Source organism: Passer domesticus, chromosome 10 (assembly GCF_036417665.1).
Source record: "Passer domesticus isolate bPasDom1 chromosome 10, bPasDom1.hap1, whole genome shotgun sequence".
NCBI lineage: Eukaryota > Metazoa > Chordata > Aves > Passeriformes > Passeridae > Passer > Passer domesticus.
Window position 1 is genome coordinate 38,500,280 of NC_087483.1, and position 21,464 is coordinate 38,521,743.

The window sequence follows — 21,464 nt, forward strand, 5'->3', positions numbered from 1 at the left end:
AAGTATTGAGTTAAACTTAGAGCATGGTACTATGGTTATACCTGTTTCAACAAAGTGTAGTTGGATCCATCAGTGCTAATTTTTCTTATTTCATGATGATCAGCCAGAATTAAGAAAGGTTCCTCATCTAAACCCCGGGAGAAAGAATATATTAGACTAGCTTTTACGTTAATTTATGGAAAATCAGGAATACAATGCTGAAATACAGATGGCTTGAAAAATAAATGTTACATGCTCTGATCAATGTTATGGATGAAAGAAATATTTAAAACATTCAAATGCTCCAAGAAAGATCAATGATGCAGTATAAAAATGAACAAAGCAATCAATTAGTATATCTTTCAATGCAATTTAATTCTTTTGCCTTTGTAATATGGGAACCACACTGTATTTTATCTTAGTTTAATGTCACTGATTAAATGGGAGATATATTTCATTCCATATGTTTTAATTTCAACATTTCCTTTCAATTTAACATTGACTACTAATTATGGTTGCAAACCAAGCATGTTTTGACCATTGCTTTTTGAGATTTCATTAGTCTTAATGGTACAGTGAGAAAGGAACCTACTCATAAAAAACTTGATTTTTTTAAGTGTGAACTGAAGCCAATTTGACTTTGTGTAACCCTGGCTTTCTAGTTTATAAAAAATATTTACTTTCAGATACTCATTCACGACACCACTGAAACATCTCTGACACTAACATACATAATTCTAAAAATATTTTTTTAAGGCTGTCTTTATTTTAGCTCTATTGAGAGACACCTTGACTAAAAAAAAAAAAAAAGAAAAAAAAAGATTACCAGAGATAACTAAAAATGTATTAAAGGCTTATCTTTGCTCTTGCACTCTAGAATGTAATGTGCTGCCCAGCCTACTCTGCTCCTGTACCGAACACATTTGCATGTTATAACAGAGTTGCATTTCCTATTTTTTTTCCTCCTCCTCCTCCTTTTCAGATGAGGAAGTTTGATGTACATTCTAATATTCTAAAGGTGATGAAATCTTATCATAACCATGCTATTATCATCTGACTCAGAAGCAGAACTAAGCGATGTATTTTAACTTTTCTAATACTTTTTCTAATAAAGTTAATTATTCACACTTTCGAAAACCACTGTATCTACTTGCTACAAGTGAGCTGAGGAAAACACAGCCTAAAAATATAACTTATTATTGCATTCAGACACAGTCACATTCCTATTTATATTAAAAAAGTATCAGATTCAAAGAAACTCTGCTTTTATCTTGCATATAAAGGTATCACAGACCTCGGGGCTAAGTTTTTTCCCCACAAATTATTTGGATACAGCTGTGGATAATAAAAGCATTAAATAGTAATACCTGAAAGGGATTTGCAGCCATTTGGGTTATCAGGCTGTGTTTCATACCCTTCTGCACACAAGCATTTGTAGGTTCCGTAGGTATTGATGCATTGCTGGCTACAGGGAAATCCAGATGAACATTCATCAATATCTACACACGTTTTGCCATCATCCTTCAGGAGAAATCCAGGCCAGCATTTGCACTGAGAAAGAAAACCAAACACATTCATTTTTAATTCTGTTTATCACCTGTGTGTACTTGCTTCTGAATATGTTAGCATCATAAACTTTTTATGCATCCCATTTTTTCAAGTAACATCCTAATTATTTTGCTGCTTGTATGGTTTACAGGAGGCATGCCTACTTTTCTTCTCAAATATTGCTGATGTGATCCTAAGCATTATTTCCTCCATAAAAACCCAAACAAAACCCTGTAGAACGAGTAATTATTCTTTCTACTTTAACTGAAGAAAAAGTAAAGCACAGCTTTTCAAAAATATAGAAAGGATTTTTTCTTGAAAATAATGATGGATGGACCCTTTGGAGATCTTAAGTTTCAATTATACATGTGTTTTTTGGTAAAGACAGACAGTTTTAATTATTTTCCCTGGAATCATTGATATCATTGAGCAATCTGTGTAACCAACACAGGAATGTGAATGAGAACTCTTGAGGCTGATTAGGAGCTGGACATGGACAATTCTTGTAGATCCCTTCTAACTCAGAATAGTCTCTGTTTCTCTGACATTTATTTGGGTCTGATGATGATTCTGGCAACTTTATCACTTGCAATGTGAAAGGCGCAAAATACAACTGCGCAGAGGGGTTTTGAAAAAGGGGCATAAATTTTATCTACAGAAGACTTCCTGTCATGTTCCCTCCTGTATTCCCTATTTCTCTCTGCAGAGAGCCAGGACGTGCTTTCTCCACCTCTTCAACAAGGTTTTTGTTGAACCCAACAGCTCCTGAGTCTCTGTCTCAACCCTCACATTTCCAGAGGGTTGAGTACCTGGGATCTAAGCTATGCTGCACAGATTTTATTTAGTTCTCAGTGGGCCAATGTTCAGCTGAAAAGATGGAACTTTGGGAGGGCAGTTAAGGTTACTTCAGAGTTAAAACCCTGAAAAAAGTATTTCTATTTTTAGCTGCTATTTACAGGCTACTGCAGGCTGTTCCTGTCTACTTGTCAAGGCCAAAGAGCAGAGTCAAAAAAACATCCTCACATGTAGACAATGAAGAATTTTATTCTGCTACTAAAGTGATATTACTTTGTTTAAATATTTCTGTAAGAGTCTCTGTCTTGGGGGAAAAAAAACCAACAAAACAAAACAATGGAGAAAACCACTATTTCTGCTGTTCATTCCTGTATGTTGTAAACTCATTGATTTTCAGTGTTCTGTATACACCAGTATGATTTGTTGCATTTAAAGCACTTTTCCATAGGTTTAAAATACGTACTGTACCATTTTTTAAATACAATTGGCAATTGTTTGCTTAGAGGAAATGAAAATTTGAATGTTCTTATTTTGGTACGCAAGCTACTTCACTACAAAGAGGTAGCACACAGTGGGGCTTTATTATAATCATGCAGTAGTTAAACACTTGAGAGCTAAAAACTTGCATTATATTAAACCACATTTTGCAATTTTTCACCTTGTATCCAACAGGAAGGTCCTGACAATCTTGGGAACAGCCACTGACTTTCTTACTGAGGCACTCATTAATGTGGCAGCTTTTCTCATCAGACCCATCACTGCAATCTTCTTTGTTATCACAAACTTCGCTTTGAGGAATGCATTTGCCATTTTTGCACATAAAAAAAGAGCTGTTACATGACTGCTCTGGAAAACAAAAAAAGAACACACAACTTGGTGTCATCTCAGTATTTGGGATTAGTTTTCTCATGGATCAGCTGCTGTGTGGGTACAAAAGGAAAAATTGTATAACAATTCTTTATTGATAGCTTTATAATAATGTCTCACTTTTCAATGTCTTTGAAGGTTACTTCTCTCTTGGAAAAATGGGTGAAGACATCAACTTATTACTCCCTCCTACATATTTTTTTTTCATATAATGGAGAACCCTCTACATAATCTCTGCACAAAATACACTTTTAATTTCCAAAAGTTAAAAAAAACTTATGGGTTCTCCCTTCTGTGTGTGCTGAGGTGTTTAGGAACACAACTGGCTGAATTCCAATGCATTCCTTGTCTAATGACCTTATGTCATATGTTCTTCCTTGTTTGGCAAAACTTCAATACATCATTTCAGCTACATTCAGATCCTTCAAATAACAATTGGAACATTTAAATAAATATAAGGTAGGTGTGCTGCCTCACTGCACAGCAGATGAGTGTTTTCCATCAAAACTGGAATAAAGAACCAGGCTACAGAGCAATGAAGACAGAAGAATCGGTCTTTCAAAAAGCCACAGACTAGAACAACAAATGCAGACCAGGACTAATTTCCCTCTCAAAAACCAATCAGACCTCATAAAAATTATTAATGTAAGAAGAAAATATCAATAAAACCAATAGCACTGGGTCAATAATTTACTAAAAAAAATTAAAGTACTGTTTATTATTTATAGTGGGATATATTATTTATATCCCCTTTTATATGAACTCCTGTGTGATGAATATCTTGAACACAATAACCATTATAAGAGAAAGCTAGAAACTTTGGAAATTACAATATGAATATAATCTTATTTTAGCATCAACAGGAGTTATGCATTAAGGAAGTGTCTGCTATTTTATGCCATAGGAACTGGTGGCTTGGACTTTGTGAATTGAAGTTTTGGATGCTCAGAACAATTTCTCCTTGCAAGACATGAGCAAAATAACCAGGAAAGCACTGAAAATTTAAGGCACGAGGTTTTTGCTGACTTAGGACTCTAAACCATCGCTCTCAAAAAAGAAAGATCACACGTGCTCTTCAAAAAATTACAAACCTGAACTTTTGCACTTGGTGTTGATAGGGGCTTCATCAGAGTGGTCTGGGCAGTCAAAGTCCCCATCACATTGCCACTGGGAATTCAGCAGGCAGCGCCCATCAGCACAGGTAAACTCACCAGGTCGACAGCGACGATACCCTACAAAACCAGCAACCACTCACCTCATGCTTGCTCTCATAGTTTCAACATAAAATTCTACATTTTTGAAGCAACAGAAAGAAAATTATTTTTTGCTTCATTTAGAGATGCAGAGTGTTATGCTCATACACCAGCAAAGAGAGAAATCAAAATAAGGAAATCAATAATATACAGATATTTTCTAGATATTTGCTGTTGTGGTTCTCATTTATGGAGCAAATTTAAGAGTAAATAACCAATATAGATTGTAACAGCATAAAACCAGGCATGATAATCACCAATTTGTCATTTTGAAGGGGATATTTGCTCTGCATTTTCCATAAATATTATTTACATAGATTAATGTTTTTGAGTATGGCCCAGATACTTTGAACAGACACTCAGAACATATAAGGAACCCTAAATTCATGCAAATGGCGAAAATTAAACATTCACATATGGTTGTAGTTGATATAATTTAAATGCAGTGATAATAATGACAGATGTGTGTGATTCCTTGATAGAAAAAACCCCCATATATGGAGACAAAGACAAAATATATATAATAAATATAAATTTATTAAACAATAAATTCTAGGACATACTTTTAAAATTCTTCTAAAGACTATTAGCAATCAACTGCAAGACTCTATGGAAAACAATTTGTCACTGTAGCCCCAGATTCAAGTTAATTTAAGCTGTATTAATTAATGCATAATTTAAAAGTGAGAATTAAAACAATTAAAAGAAAAATAACTTTCTTTTTCAATAATGCCTTAGAGTAGCAGACCCTGAAGAATGCCTTACAGTTAGCAGTGTGAAATTGTTTTATTTACTCTATTTTTGTTATACTTGCCACATTCCAGGGATTCATCTGATCCATCTCCACAGTCATCATCATGGTCACAAACAAACTGTTTGGGAATGCAGACTTTGTTATGGCACATGAAAGCATTCTCATCACAAGTGTTATTGGGAGCTAAGGAAAATACAGCACATAAAATAAAAAAAAGAAAGAAATTGAGAACAATCAGATAAACAGCCGTTTTTCTTGCACAAAGATGAAATGAGAAGTGAATTTGAGGGAATTCAATGGAAATAACCATAACTTTTTAGTCAGATAAAAAGCACCACGCAAGTCAATACCAGAAAAAGCTCCATTTCACTAAGAATGCTACAGAAGTTACGATAGCTAAAATCTTCTGTAATGCAAGAAAGAAAAGCTTCAGAAGTCGATGCTGTCTATGACTAAGCTAAGGTCTGGCTCTGAAGAAATAATATTTGGGAAAAAGAGATGTCCTTATATTGGTCTGCTCCTGAACAAATGCTTTTTGAAGTCCACAAACACTCAAAATATATAGAATATACTTATGTACCATTTTTATATATTCATAAAACAACTCTCCGAGGAAACTATTACTGAACTCTTGACACTGTTCATGGAAATGTGTCTCCTGGAAGTAACATTTTATAAGGCAAGAGATGCCAGGATCTGAACAATTAGCCAGAAAAAACTGCAGACAGAACTTGCATCTCCCTTCTTGATGCACAACCTCCGTAACATCAGCAGCAGCATTTTCTTCAGGAAGGGCAATAAAACTGCAGAGCCACTGAAGTGCTGATTTTCACCAGTGAACACTGCAAAATGCCTGTGGCGTGCCACACATCCTGATCTCCAGCTGGGCTGCCTCGCTGTGTCAGCCTGAGTAAAGCTGTGAAGGATCCTCCCCATGTGCTCACACATGCTGCTCTTTCAGCAGCAAAGTGGACATGAAAACAACATGAAATAGCATGAGAATAACATTTTTTTGGACGTGCAAACCTACCACAGCCCGCTGTGGAGAGCTCATCGCTTCCGTCGGGACAGTCGCGCTCCCCGTCGCAGAGCCAGTGCTGGGGCACGCAGGCGTGGGAGCCCAGGCAGCTGAAGGTGTCTGCAGCACACGTCACTGAGCCTGGGGACACATGGCAGGGGAGCCCTCAGCACTGAACCATCCCAAATCCCCAGCTGGAATACCCTAGCCCATGTTGGTATGCTGACTGGTAATGATTAAAGGGGTTTATTTTAAAATCTCAGTGACTATTTCATTCTGCACATCATGATAAACCTACTGGCTGGGATCATTTTACAGTCAAATTTTCACAGAATTCACAGAATCACTGGGTTGGATGAGACCTTCATCATCCAGTCCAACCCAACCCCAGCACCTCAACTAAACCCTGGCACCCAGTGCCACGTCCAGGCTTTGCTAAACACATCCAGGAATGGTGACTCTACCACCTCCCTGAGCAGCCATTCCAGAACTTTATCCTTTTTCCATAAAAAACTTCTTCCTAATATCCAACCTGTATTTCCCTTGGTGCAGCTTGAGGATGTGTGCTCTGTTTCTGTCAATGCTGTCTGGAGAAAGAGACCATCCCTACCTCACTAAAACAACTCTCAGGGAGTTGTAGAGAGTGATAAGGGTCGCCCCTGAGTCTCCTTTTCTCCAGGCTAAACAACCCCAGCTTTTGACCATCTGCTGTTTCTTTCATTCTTTTCATTAATACAGCCTCTTAAATTCCCCACACTTAATGGAAACCATCCAGCAGAACAATTTTTCAAACCAGTTTTGGTCAGTAACTTTGGCTGCACGTGTGGACTGACTGGACACAGGAACTGATCTTGCAAACCACATATTCCCTGCATCACGAAACTATGCCAGGAAACCAAAGGCACTCCAAGCTTTTGTTAATCAGTCCCACAGAGAAGAAAACAATGTGTACCAAGTACAACAGTAGTAGGAGCAAAAAATATCTGACAGCTCTGATCCAACTAACTCAAAATATTATTTATCTGACTAATTGTTTTTGGGCATTTTTTAGAAAATATTATACCCTAGGGTTATACTTCCTCCATTTGGAAGTAAAAAAAAATACTGATTTTTCTAAGATTAACATGAAGTTTAATTCCAGAAACATCAAAAATGGCAAATGAGTGTAAGAAAGCAAAAGTTGTCCCTTTTGCATAAGATAGAAAATAATTTTAAAAATATTTTAATATTTTATTGAATTCTAATTAAAACTAGTAGAAAACGCACTGTCTCCATTTTAGTGGAATATTTTTAACTTATCTACGAGGGAAAATAAGAAAGAGCTAGAAAAACCCCAAACCTAACACAAAAGTACAATAACAGTAGGGTCTTTGAGCACCTGGCATTCTAAAACTCAAACAGGGGTTTTGCATCAAGGGTAGGAACTGGAGAATAGGCTGGCTGTCCTTTTACTCAGTTTGTCATTCATAACTTTACTGATAATGATGCCTTAAGTTTTAGCTTATTTTTCAGATTTTGTGCTGCCTCAGTGTGTGACTCAGAACTTCATATAAAGTGTTAGTAAGTTCTCCTCACAGCTTAGTCAGACAAAACAATCCTGTTCCAGCCTGAGAACCAAGGACACCATTGCAGCTTCTGGCCCAAAAAATGTAAGCACCAGCGAACTGAGGAGAGCAATCTGGGTGGATGGGACTTCATAACTTGAAGCTGTGATTGGACAATTGACCCCAATATGTAAATGGACCAAAATGTATAAAAGTGTGGAAACTCCTGACTGATTGTCCATTTGTGTGACTATTTTGGGTCCATCTTGGGCAGAGCCATGGCCAGACTCTCGTACTGCCCAAGGTGTATCCTTTGAAGGCCTTTTAATAAATACCTACTTTATTCCTTTAACTCTGTCTAGCCACTGTTCCAGGTCAGCCTCTTTAGGCATCAGTAGAATTACACAAATCATACAGTTCCCATAAAAATGAACCTCTCTGCTGGATCCCTCACACCCTTTGGAGATTCTGTCCTTGTTCCCCTCCCAGCCTCTCCTTGGAACAGCTCCCCTCGCTCAGCACGACCTGACCCAACCCAGATCTGAAAAGATCCAACTCACCGCAGATGGCATCGCTCTCATCTAACCCATCTCCGCAGTCGTCCTCGCCATCGCAGGTCCACTGCTTGGAGATGCACTTGTTTGCAGAGCAAGCAAACTGATTCCAGGAGCAGGACGAATCTGGGGATGACACCAGGCCCTGCATTTGTTAGGTTCACAACGTCACTGCATTCCCTGCCGTTTCAAGGACAGTTTAGGCTTTTTTGCACTACTCCTTTCTCTCCTCCCAATTTCCATGTATTAAAATGTTCCAACTCTATACAATCCCAATCTTATTATTCAGCATATTATCAGTTTGTCCATGAGTTTGCATTCACCAACACATTTTTAAAACTAAACAGTGAAATGTTCCAAAAGGCATTCTGATATTTTCAAATATTTTGTAAGTGGGATGAGGATAAACAATTTAAAAACCTGAAGCCTGGTTTGCATATTTAACAGGTGCTACAACTATGGTGAACTGCTTTTTTTGGGTAGTAGGACAGAGAGGGCACAGATCAAATTTTCCAGCCCAGCCTTCCTCCTAGTATTTCAGAAGTTAACTCCATCTTTAAAAGATGTTGGGTCATTTTTTCTCACAACAAATATTTCTGTGTGTTTGCGTTATCTTATTTACACTTTTCTATGCACTGAAAATAAGAGCTTAGCTTCTACATTTCAAAATCAGACTGCAGAACTGTCCTAAATCAATGCTATTCTTTTCTGAAAAATTCAGATCTTGCATTTTTCCCAGGCTTCTTTCTTTAAGAATAAAGTTTATTTTGTTGCAACTGATTTTGATGACAATAAATTTTAATATTAACACTACAAATAATGTTTTTAAGTAATAATAAATAAATAATGTTATTTTAAGTAATAAAATCTGAATTTAAAGGAGAACACTGTAACAGGTATCTCAAAATGGGAAACAAGCATTGACTTAACCCCCTTCCATTTTGCCCATAAAAATCAGCTAATTCAGTTTGCAGTATTGTACACAAGAGTATAACACCTGGAAATGTAAACAACAAGTTATGCTTGAAAATGTGGCCAACAAAAAAGACTCTGATTGTCACAGTGCATAGCACTTCCTAATTTCAAAGTTATGAGATAAAATATACAATGTAAACTGCAAATCAAATATGGAAGCCTGTCAGTGGGAACTGGGGCATGAAGAGAGTAATAAAATAAGTAATAAAATGTTCACGCATGGTAAGAAGTAAATGAAAAAAAAACCACAAAAAACTGAAAAAAGCCCCGAATTTCAGCTCTTATTTAAATTGGGAATAGAAAAATTTCACACTGCTCTCTGGTACAATTCCATGACAAAAATAATCCATTCAGGTAATCCATACAAACTGAAAAGACCAGCTCTCACTAGGAGTAAAACCAACCTGCTTTGTATCTCAATTACATAAAATTTAAGAATATGAAATTATCTGAGACAGAACAGTCCCTTAACCCAGTTCACAGTTCATGCTGTATTTTATTTACATCACTTTTGTCATTACTTTAAACAATTATAACTGTATGGCCTCTGATGCAAAGCAATGCCTACTTTGACATTTGGGTATTTCCTGCTGGGCCCCAGACCCTGATTCAAATTCATTCTATGTGTAAAACTCTTCTAATCAGGAGTTATGAAGAATTAGTGGAATTGTTAAATATTCAATTAATAGAAAACCCTGTATAAAAATATATCTTTAAGAGAGAAATAAATAAATTAAAGGGCTTTCATTCTGGCATGAAATAGAATTGAAGGTTTTGGCAGCATGAAGTATTAGAGTGGAATCTGAAAACACAGCATTAAAGACTTTTTCATAGAATCTCTGAGATATAAATGCATACTTCTTTGTTTCCAAAGTGCATTGGTGACTAGAGAAATACAAATAAGACAAAATGCTCACCACAGTGCAATTCATCTACTCCGTCCTCACAGTCTTTCTGCCCATCACAAAGCCAGGTGGTCAGAATACATCTTCCACTAGGACAACCAAAATAATTTTCTTCACATGTGGGTTTGTTTTGAACTGTGATAAAATAAAGAATGTAATGTAAAATGGTCTCTACTAGTATGATTAGGAGCCTAATACATTTCTGCTAAATTTCTGAATACTGATGGACAAAGTGTTTATGTCTAAAAATGGAAAAAAAAATTGTGTTTAAAAAAAAATAAAGTGATTGCTAAGTAGTTTAGGGAGTTGAAATAATATTTTTTTATTTTTTCAGAGAAGAATCAGAGCACAGCTTCAAACTCAATCAAAAGGCCTAGAGAGGAAAGTAGTTCAGTTTACAGGTTTTGAGGTCAGGCAGGTCAGCATTGCTTGTTGTTTTACACCAGCTGAAGAAATTGCCCTTCTGAACTTTCTGCTGTCATTTACAAGATAATCTAATTGTGGCAGTATTTTTGTCACTGGGAGAAGCCACAAATCTCATGCATGCACTGACTAACAGGAGATAAACCAGTGATGTTGGAGCCAGAGGTTTAGACTTAGTCAGAAATTAAAAAGTTCTCCCTTGTCTTTTTAATTTTGTTGAGTCAGAAAGTAATTTAAAATTTTACTTTTATGAATGATTAAGAAAACAGGTGTGGGAAAGAAAACATGCCACATGTAGAGTTTCATGATGCACGCAGAAATATTAGTCTAATAACAGCTTGTTTTCAAAATCATAAGCAAGGTCCTGGGAAAACCCAGGATGGAATGCCTAGCACTGGAGACCACTAAAACTCTCTGCCATGGTTTTCATTATTCCTTCAGTGTACTGGATTTGTTTTCAGCCTCCTCTCTTTTAAAAGGAAAGGTAAAGTAAATATCTGTGGCTTCTACAGCTGTATGAATGAAAAAAAAAATACCAAAGAAAGAAGTGGAACATCTGTGATGACTTGGTAGATATTAAGGATTCCCTAAGCAAAGGTAACCTCCATGGGTATTTTGCTGTAATGTTCTGTAAGAACAATGATACTGAACCAAACTGCTAATGGGAATTGCAATATTCATAACAGAAACAACACTCAAAAACTTAATGTGCCAGAGCTGGTCAGTTTTGAATGAAATGGCAAAGGAAATCACGTGTAGGCTGAGTGGGAATGGTATTGCTTCCAAGTAAAGGGAGGAATGATCCAGGCAATTAGTCACACATTAAAATGATGGAACATTTTGGCACACATTTGGAATTCAGAGAGAATACAAATAAATGGACAATGGAATAAAATGCACATTAGTGTACTTATGCAACATTAGTTTACCGAAGCTGTAGAACACTGCTCTCAACATTTTCGTTGGTATGGAAAAAACCCCTTTCTTTGTCTAAAGATACAGCAAATTAAACTATTTTGACCTTAATGAAGTGTTATATACAATAAATTCTTCATAATTAAGAGAATCTAGAGAACATAGAGATTAGAATGAAAACTCTAACTTAATATGCATCTATTTTAAAGGACTAATGGAAGTTCTTAAAGACAGGTTGGCTGACAGTTCTGCTGAGGTCCCAGGTTCCTCTGGATCCTGGTAATATTTTTGTCAATAAATTTGGCACAATGTGTATGAGAATTCTAATAGAACCTTCTGGTGACACAACAGGATTATCACACAGATAAAGAGAATATTAAATAGAAAGAATCAGATTTTGTCCACTACTATGCAAAAATTTGATGGCATTGAACAAGAAAAAATTAGAAGTTTTAATTTTACAAATGAATAAAATTTATTATCTAGTAAATATTTATTTTTATTTAACACTAGTTCCTAGAGGAAAGGGAGTTACTGGTCAACAGGAGGTCAATTTCAAGCTACAATGAATCAATTATAAAAACAAATAGAAATAAAAAATGTTTTTGTTTTGTATTTAATATTCTCAAACTCAGATGAGGAGTTCTAGATAAAAATGGAGCAAACACATAAATGCCCTCCTTCATTAGATAAGAATTGAATATTATGAATAATTCAATGGTTAACATTAAATAGAACTTCAGTCCTGTGTCTGGGGCTAAAGTTGTCATGATCCCTTTCTCCTGGCTGCTATCATAAAAGCAATAACCCTGGATTCTACCCTGGCAGCCTATTCCAAGGACTCCACCAAATAAAAGAGAAAGTAAAACAAGTCAGCAAGAAAAGAAATACCACCCACTAAAGCAGCAGCTAATAAAAGTTTCTGAGTGATTATGCTGATGCTTGATGAGCTTGACATTTTAATGACTTGTGTTTTACTTAAATAAAAATGATAAATGGCAGGCCTAACCTGGAGGAAATGGAAAGCTAGACATTACCGTCTGCTTCAGAAAAAAAGTCAGTATTCATTTGTAATAATTTGCATAATCCCAGGAAACACAAAATAAAGGTGAATATACTGCATTCAACATTGTAATAATCTCTATGTTAAATAAATCAGTATTGACCAAATAAACATTTTGCAGCACAATGAGAAACATTCTGCCTCCCCAAATAGGACTTTTTAAAATTTGTTTAAAAGGTAAATTAATGTTTTGCATTTGGTTTTTTTAAAATTTCTTTTTACAGTTACCTGGGCATTTTAATTCATCTGTATAATCTCCGCAGTCATTAGAGCCATCACAAATCCATTCTGGCAGTATACAGAGAGAAGTGGAATTGCAGCTGATAAATCCTGAAGACTTTATCCCAAGTTTATAGAAGTAGGCACAGTTTGTATTATCTGGAAAGAGACAGAAGATTACCACACACCTAACGCAGCCTGAGAGCCTCAACGTTTAATTTTCATGTGAGGCTGAAGGAGCCCGCGCAGGTGTTGGAATCCCAAACAGCAACACCCAGGAACGAACCACTCCATAACAAGGAATAATCAGGGAGCAGCTGCTGGGAGGGAGCAGGAACACAAACTCACTGCAGTTCTTTTCATCCGAGGCATCTGCACAGTCAATGATCTGGTTGCACCGCGCTGATTTCCCCACGCAAAGCCCATCTGCACAGCGGAATTCTGTCGGGGCGCACGCCGAGTCTGCAACATATGGTTATAAAGGATGTAAATTTGTGTGCTAAACACACTCTTCAGATGCACATCAGACACATGATGATGCTTAAGCCTTCTGCCTTTCAGAATGAGGCATTCAGAACACACTGTTCCTTCCAGCAGACATATGATTTGGAGTTTATTATACCTTAAAAGTTGCTAATTTTTTAATTTATTTTTTAGCCTAAAACTGTCTCTAGGTAATTCAATTCATTTTGAGATAATCAATTGTCCTGGCTCTGCATGATTGCAGATTTCCCCGGGCGGCTGCTATTCATGAAAAAAATTGTGAGCCATGAGAGAACTGTTTATTTCTTGTGGAGAAGTCTCCACAACATTAACAAGAGGGACTTCTCTCCCTAAGAAAACTGAAGAAAGACTTTTCTAGAAATGGTAAACTTACTGAAATTGTAGGTTTTGTTTCTTTACATTGTCAGTGGGAAAGAAAAGCTTGTGGGGGAAGAAGTGCTCTGAAGGTTTTGTTCTGATTCTTATTACTCTTTCTTCTAGTTACTGCTAATAAACTTTTCTTTATACCCTTTTAAAGTTTCGAGCCTGCTTTGCCTTTCTCCTAATCCTAGCTCACAGCAGGAAGTGAGTGCAATGGTGATTGGCCAGCACTGAATCCACCACACTCATTGATGTGTTGGCCAGGAAATCTCAAAATTGACAAAATCTCAGATTGGTGAACCAAAACCACTACAAGAAATTGGTGTTTCCACCTGATTTCGAACTGAAACCACCACATCATCATTTGAGGGAGGAAGAAGCATTTTCAGGATCACCCATGAATCTCAGATTTATTTCTTGTAAAACCAGCTTGGGGTTCTTGCCTATATGTTTTTCGCTCTACTTACATCTAGATAAATTATTAAAAATAATTTGGTGCCTTCAGAAAATGCTTATTACTACAGCTATTTAGCTTTTAGTTATAAATCACGTGGAATAATATCCCTGCCAACCTTTCTGAATTGTAACTAAGGATTTGTGTGGTCTGCTTGCTGATCTACATGCATTGGATATATATGCATATATCCATTGCACAGATATAAATATTCATATTAAAAGATATAAATCAAAAAACAATTGTGATATGAAGAGGAAAACAATTCTAGCAAGAATTGCAAAGGACATGGACACTGTCATGCATTTGGGAAGCAGAGAAATAGAGCATTTCCTGTTTCAGAGAAGAAGCACATCCAGAGAAGAAATCACATCTTTCAATCTGTCTGCAGTAAAGTGACTCTCATTATTTCACAGAAGATACAGAACCCGTATTTTATATTTTATACATATAAAACATAAAATATTATATGTACAATGCACATGTATATTTTATAGTCAAAACCACTCTCCTTCTAGAAGACCGTAGGTGCAAACCAAAATCAGCCTTTGCATCAATCCCACCATTTGATTAAATCACACGTTATTTTCCAGCTACCCCTATTTGCATAATGAGTATTTACAAAGCAATATTCCGAAATCACCTTGAAAATAAGATGCCATTTACCTTTGCAGTCGAATTCATCAGAGTTGTCACCACAGTCATTGGCACCATCACAGACTTTGTCGCTGGGAACACAGCGGCGATTGGAGCACGGCTTGAAGCCCTTCCGACAGCCTCTGTTTTCTGGAAAGTTAAATAGCAGCTCATGATTGGATTGACACCTCATGAAAACAGCCTTACCCTCAATCCAAACAAACATTCCACAGCAATGTTTTAATTGGTGATGCATTCCAAGCTACAGGGGAAAAAAACCAAACTTCAGAAATAGTTCATCTATTATGCAGCATAACTTGGACTTATATAGGGATAAAGAGCAATAAATGAAAGCATGATGAGAAAGAATGACAAAAAAAAAAAAAAAGAAAAAGCGTGGCCTGATTCCCAGCTTTCATTACCTTGGTACAAAATGCCCATGTATTTTAAATGCATTTGTTTTGACATACTTGTTTGGGGAGAATGTTTGCATGTAGCAGCACTCAGAATGAAGCATACCAAATTTGGCCTAAACCAAAACAGGAATAAATGGAGAATAAAATAACAACAAATATTGGCAGAGAGGTTTCTGGATTTCTGAGCACCAATACCAACAGCATTTTGCTCAAGAACACTATTGAAGAATGCATGAATTTTACATATAATTATATGTTTGAAAATTCAGGACTGATTTACTAAAGCCCTAATTATTGCAGAAGTTACAATAATAATGTTCCCTGCATTAGTTATTCAAAATAATGAGTCCAGCACTTTGTTCTTTATCAGATCCAGAAAGTAAGACCCTGTATATGACCCAGCGCATGAAAGTGTGTAGCAAAATATTTGGTAGAATTGATTTAAATGAGGTAAAGTGTTCACAGTCACACTGCAAATTAATAGAATGTTCTTCATAAAATTATGTGGCAAATCCATGCAAAGACAAATTGTTGGTTCTCAGAATCACAGAATAATGGGCAGGGACAGGGCAGGAACTTCTCCAAGCTCTGTCCAACCTGGCCTTGAACACTTCCAGGGATGGGGCAGCCACAGCTGCTCTGAGCAACAAATCCTGTATTTATAAATCTATTTATAAATTTAATAGCTAGAATTCGTATATTTTACAGTACTGTACAATAAGGTATCTTCCATCTTTAAAAAAAGCAGTTAGCCATGTTTTTCCTTATTTTTGCTCTAGAGACAGGAACATGAGAACATTTTAGATGCTTTTTATTAAATATGTTATTTAATACATGAAGTTTGGAAGAAAAAAAATATTTTCAGGTAATCTTTTCTGTGTCATGTCAAGGTTTTCTTAATGTGTGTTGGCATTTTCTTCCTGGGCAGCTTGGCCGAGCAGTTGGTGTGAATAAGAGGAAGAAAACTAAGCGTGTTTAACACCAAAATGACAACAGGAAGGTGAAAGATATGGAAATACCTACCACAGTAGAAAAGTTTCTCATCAGACTTGTCCTTACAGTGAGCAGTGCCATCACAAGTCAGCTGATAATCAATGCATTCACCATTCCCACATTCAAACTCTGAATAGATGTTGCAAGTAGAATTTTTACCTAAAAATAAACCATATTAACACGTAATTTTTAAAAGCTTTTACAAGTAGTGAAAATAAGAAAACATGCCGGCTGCATTTCAATTTTGACCTACACAAATTTTGAAAACCTGAGTACAAAACAGTAAAGCACACCATGGCATCAGAATTTAAAACCTTCTACAAAGAGAACCTGTAAAAGAAAATACATTGACAAATACCCATGAAGGAACATGCAGTGAAACAATCCACAAGCACTCATTCTGATAAGGTAAGAACTTGGGAACTACTGTGCTCAGCTTCCTTCTACTCACCTATGCCTTCCCAATGCCCAGCTTGAATGATACAGCGTAAACCCCAAGGCAGAAAACCTGCTGCTTCCATTTTATTTTTTTCTTTTATCCACAAAAACCCTCCCCTTCTCATCTAGTGGATGTTTTATCTGTTATTTTAGAAAGGCCCAGGTGAACATTTAAAATTTTTCCTCTTTTACTTAAGAAACAAAAACATTTCACAAACTGGATACAAGAGTTTGGACATGAACTTCAGGATAAGTCATACATCTGCTTTGTGAGCACGGTTCTAACCAAAATATCAAAGTGAAGAGAAATGAGGAGCATTTAGGACAACTCAAGAAGAAGAACAATGGAGAAATTATATCCAATTGTTATGCTTCTTTCTTGTTTTCATTATAATCACTAGAGCAAAAATTCAGGAAGAACCAATGTTATATGCAATAGCCAAGCCAACATAAATTGAAAACATTTCTTGATTTGATTGAAACATGAAGAAAAAGTGTTGAAAACAGATTCTGAACAAGGTGATATCTGGTCTTGAAAATGATTTATTTAGTCCTTTACATTTGAAGTATTTTTATCCCTTTTCTCTCCATTTTCTAGCACTGTAGGAACTTATGCAGAATAATTATAAATTGCATTTGTAATTCATGTAGTTCAGCATCTTAGACTGCAATCTTCAGAAAAAACATTAAAATAGTAAAAGTATGTATAATATAACCTGCCCTCAGTTCGAGTCTAACTGGACACACTTGTAGAGATTGCTTCAAACTCCATCTTGCAGAAACAAAGAATTTAAACGCCTTTCAAATGGTTTCTTTGATGACAAGTAAGTAGTCGGAGTAGTCATTACCCATATCATCATCTCTCCTCTTAGAATTTCACTGCAGCTTTGTCTCAAGACTCTTGACTGGCAGTAAGTTATACAGCCTAATTACACTGTGAAAGGACAGTTAATTCCTTTTCTCAGCTGGAATTGCTAACTTTCAATTTTATTGAGTATCACTTGCAGTTCTGTTATGAAAAAAGGAACTTTTGATCTCAAAGCTAAACTGAAGTCTGTCTTGTTTCCATTCTTTCTGTGCTACTCTACCCCATCATTTAATGTCTTCGTTTTTTTCCTGATAGCTGAGATCAACATTTCCTGCAAACACTCTACAGAATAATTTAGCAGATTAAATCTTATTTCATGTCCTAGATGACAATTTCAACATGGTTTTACCTAAGAGCAGTTTTAAGAGTTGTGATGCATTTGGAAAATATAAATGCCATATAATTATAAAATAAATTGTTAGGCATCTGAATTAATCTGCTGAACCTCTCTCACTTCCACTGCCAATCACCAGTTTGACAACATAGAGAGGTAGGTGAGAAAGTGCTTTAATTAAGGTACAACTTCAGTAGCTTATCCCACATAACCCTAGGGAAGGATACATACAGAGATTTCTATCTATCTCAGCAGTAATTGTGATAAATACATAAAAATCCTATTAATAGGAAACAGCAACCCACTACCATAATAGGAGTTTAAGGAGAGAATGAACACTTTTTAACCCTCCAAAAAGCTTACAAGACAAAAGAGTTAAAAGCCTGGTTGGTGCTGAATAGCCAGATCAATTTCTACAGTATACAGAAGAAATAAAATTAATGGCTTGGGCCGTGTCCTATGAAAGCCAAGTGCCTCACAGCACAGAAAAGCATCGTGTCAGCCACCATTACTTACTCACACATCTGTTATCATCTATCAGGACTCTGTCCCCTCTGCACGAGCAGTTCACTCGTCCATCAGGCGTCAGAAGGCACAAATCATGGCAGCCTCCATTCATTTGTGCACAGGGAGATAACTCACCTGGAAGACAAATGACAAGAGATGAACTCTATTTTATTAAATTTGCTTCAGTGGCCAATGTCTTTGAGGGAGCAAAAGTCACCATATCTCAGATTCATGGGCAATTGATTCGGGTTTTATCAGTCAGATGAAAATGTCAACATCCCTCAGATGCTGGCATGCTAAAGGTAAACAAACACCTGAAAAATAATAATTTTAAAAACCTGCTACATTCAAAACTGCAGAAATTTGACAGGAAAGTATTTAACTGCTATCCACTGAGCTCAACGCCCATAGCAGAACTTTCCAAATAATGCTTATTTACTTGGTGTCCTGGGCCATAAGATATATCTGTATTCTATTTGCCATCTGTTAGAGGTGGGGCAGTTATCTTCTTAATTGGGTAGTTTTCTTTATCTCTTCCACAACCAAACCTCCCTCTGGGAAATATCTGCTGTTCATGGGCCATTGAGTGTCCCTGCAAGGTTGATAAAATTCCATCATCCCATTGGGAGATGCTCCGCCCAGGGGAGGAGCCAAGCATTCCTACCTGGATACAATCTGAGCCTGGAACACCATAGCAGCCTTTGCCCACTGCATTCCCAGAGGAGCAGCTTTCTTCTCCCCTGCATTCCCAGAGGGAGAGCAGGCCATCTACAGCATCCCTAGACATTCAGAGGAAACTGCAGACTTTTCCAGGATCCCTGCTCCACCAAAACCACAGCTGGCACTGCAGGAGGGCTGAGCCATCATGGAATGGGACCTGCTGCCACCACCCTGACCCACAGGGTGTCAGGTTGTATTCTAACTCTGTGAGTGGTTTGTTTGTTGGGTTTTTTTGTTTGTTTGTACTATTGCATTTGTATTTTAATTTTCCTGGTAAAGAACAGTTATTCCTATTTCCATACCTTTGCCTGAGAGCCCCTTAATTTCAAAATTATAATATTTTGGAGGGAGGGTGTTTACATTTTCCATTTCAAGGAAGGCTCCTGCCTTCCTTAGCACACACTTGTCTTTTCAAACAAAACACTTTGGAAAAAGTTATACACCATCTTTTCTTAATGAAAGAATTTATGAAACATCATGAAACACTTTTAACTCAGGTAAAACTAAGTAAAATCCCTGAAATGAATGATACTGGCATTAAGAAAACTGCTTTGTAGCTTACAGCTGTTGGTGTCGTTGGCAACAGCGATGATTCCCATGGGCTGGTGCGGGATGTCGGAGCGGAGAACTTTGGTGTCTCCTCCCGTGTATTTGCTGGAACGCAGGATGGCTCTCCTCACTCCATCTGACCAGAAGATGTACTCGTCATACACAGCCAGGCTAAGGAACGTGCCTGGGCCAGACTTGACAATGACCTAAAATGCAAAAGTGCAGAACAGAAACAGGAGTGGCTGTCACTGAATGAGAGGATTTTAAAGTGCAAACTTTGACTCCCGTCACGTTTAGGCAAAACACTTAATACTTTTATACCTGCAGCACCGGGGGAAATGAGATAACAGCATTTAAAATGTGTTAAAAGGATGCCACAGGCACCCAAATTTCAGGAAAACAGGCATCTGTTCCTTAATTAAAAAAAACACAGTTTATCTAAATGTGCCTGTAAAAATACCTACTCAACACTTTACCTGCTTAATAGCTCCAACAGAAGAGACAAGAGATTCTTTCACATGGCTGAAAGTCTAAAAATTCAGTCTTTAGGAATCAAAGTGAACTGAAGAGTGCTCACCACATCATCACATTAGAAACTTGAACCCTAGACAATAAATGTTTCAGGTCTCCCCATTCAGAAAAAAATATAATCTCACCACAGTAATAAGTAATTTAAAACCTAGAAGGAAAAATGAATGGAAGGTCACTATATAGTAAGGTTTGAAAAAAAAATCTAGAAATACAATGAATTTCATCCTAATCGAAACCATGGCACCTGTAAAATATTTACATATGTTCTTTTTATTCCATATATCAGAATTAACAATTTCATGTGAACAGTTTCCCTTCTGAAGAATAGGATGTATTTATATCAGTTTTTTAGTTGAACGTTTAATTTTGGCTGGACAGAAGTACTGGAAGGCAGTTAGCATTTCCCTATTAGATAATGGACGTAAATAATACTCTTCCTATTTTTATTGAATCATATTCTAAGTTTTTCTGTGAAAAAATAGTAAGTTATGTGTATTTATGAAGTGAGAACAGTTCTCAACCAGGCCATGGAAAAAAAAAATCCTGTGTCTAACTGCTATTTATCATAGGGAAATTGGGATAAAACTGGAAAAATAATATCCTTTAACACATGTACTTAGATCACCATGGTTTTCCATCTGCTTTGTGTGCTTTATCCCCTTTCCCAGAGGGAGTTTATAACAGCGATGAGATTTCATGGAAATCTCCATGAATCAGCAATCTTTTGTGCTTGCAAGGGGATGCTGTGTGACAGCTCTTCAAAAAATGCTGAAATGAGAACGGAGCAGTAATACTCAATCCCATATTTAATTATTAAATAACTCATTGTGGGTGTGTAGGAAGTCTTTCTCCAAATAACAAATGCACCGACTATAGAGGACATCCAAATTTCATTTTGTGAAACAAAAGCCCCCAATTTTGATACTGCAGCTATGCCTTGGAGAATAAGAAGGTGTCTCAGTTCTGCAGGATTCAATACCAAGGGATGCTCCAGGTTTGCTCCCACCTGTGCCAGTTCAGGGTATCTCAACAACCTGCTAACATAAATAATTCTAGTCCTGTGCACAGGAGCATTCCTGTCCATGTTTAAATTCACTTATACAGACAGAATGTCAAAATTGCTTACATTAATCAGATAATTATAACAAATTCTGATTCACTATGTATTTCTGCATATTTTAAAGAGGGTTAGACAGCAAATCATTTTACCCAGTAAAGATTTTTTCCCCATGATAAATATCCCAAGAGGACAACTTTTCTCTACCCAACATTTTTCCAGAACAAAAAGTATTAAAAGATAAATGGGAATAAATTAATGGCAAAAGATTTCTTCTCTAATTGT

The 21,464-nt window shown here is 36.7% G+C and overlaps 1 protein-coding gene across 5 annotated transcripts in view; it reads right to left on the reverse strand.

Annotated features, from left to right (window-relative positions):
* Positions 1-21,464, reverse strand: part of LRP1B (LDL receptor related protein 1B) — a 622,229-nt gene that overhangs the window by 101,626 nt on the left and 499,139 nt on the right. For all 5 annotated transcript variants that reach the window (XM_064435270.1, XM_064435269.1, XM_064435266.1 and 2 more), the window contains exons 44-57: positions 19,605-19,797; positions 18,332-18,457; positions 16,206-16,334; positions 14,797-14,916; positions 13,161-13,274; positions 12,822-12,971; positions 10,205-10,327; positions 8,319-8,438; positions 6,227-6,355; positions 5,257-5,379; positions 4,281-4,421; positions 2,981-3,168; positions 1,347-1,530; positions 42-127 (exon numbers count right to left, since the gene is read on the reverse strand). In XM_064435270.1, coding sequence (XP_064291340.1) covers positions 42-127; positions 1,347-1,530; positions 2,981-3,168; positions 4,281-4,421; positions 5,257-5,379; positions 6,227-6,355; positions 8,319-8,438; positions 10,205-10,327; positions 12,822-12,971; positions 13,161-13,274; positions 14,797-14,916; positions 16,206-16,334; positions 18,332-18,457; positions 19,605-19,797 — 1,926 coding nt within the window. The remainder of the gene's footprint in view (positions 1-41; positions 128-1,346; positions 1,531-2,980; positions 3,169-4,280; positions 4,422-5,256; positions 5,380-6,226; positions 6,356-8,318; positions 8,439-10,204; positions 10,328-12,821; positions 12,972-13,160; positions 13,275-14,796; positions 14,917-16,205; positions 16,335-18,331; positions 18,458-19,604; positions 19,798-21,464) is intronic.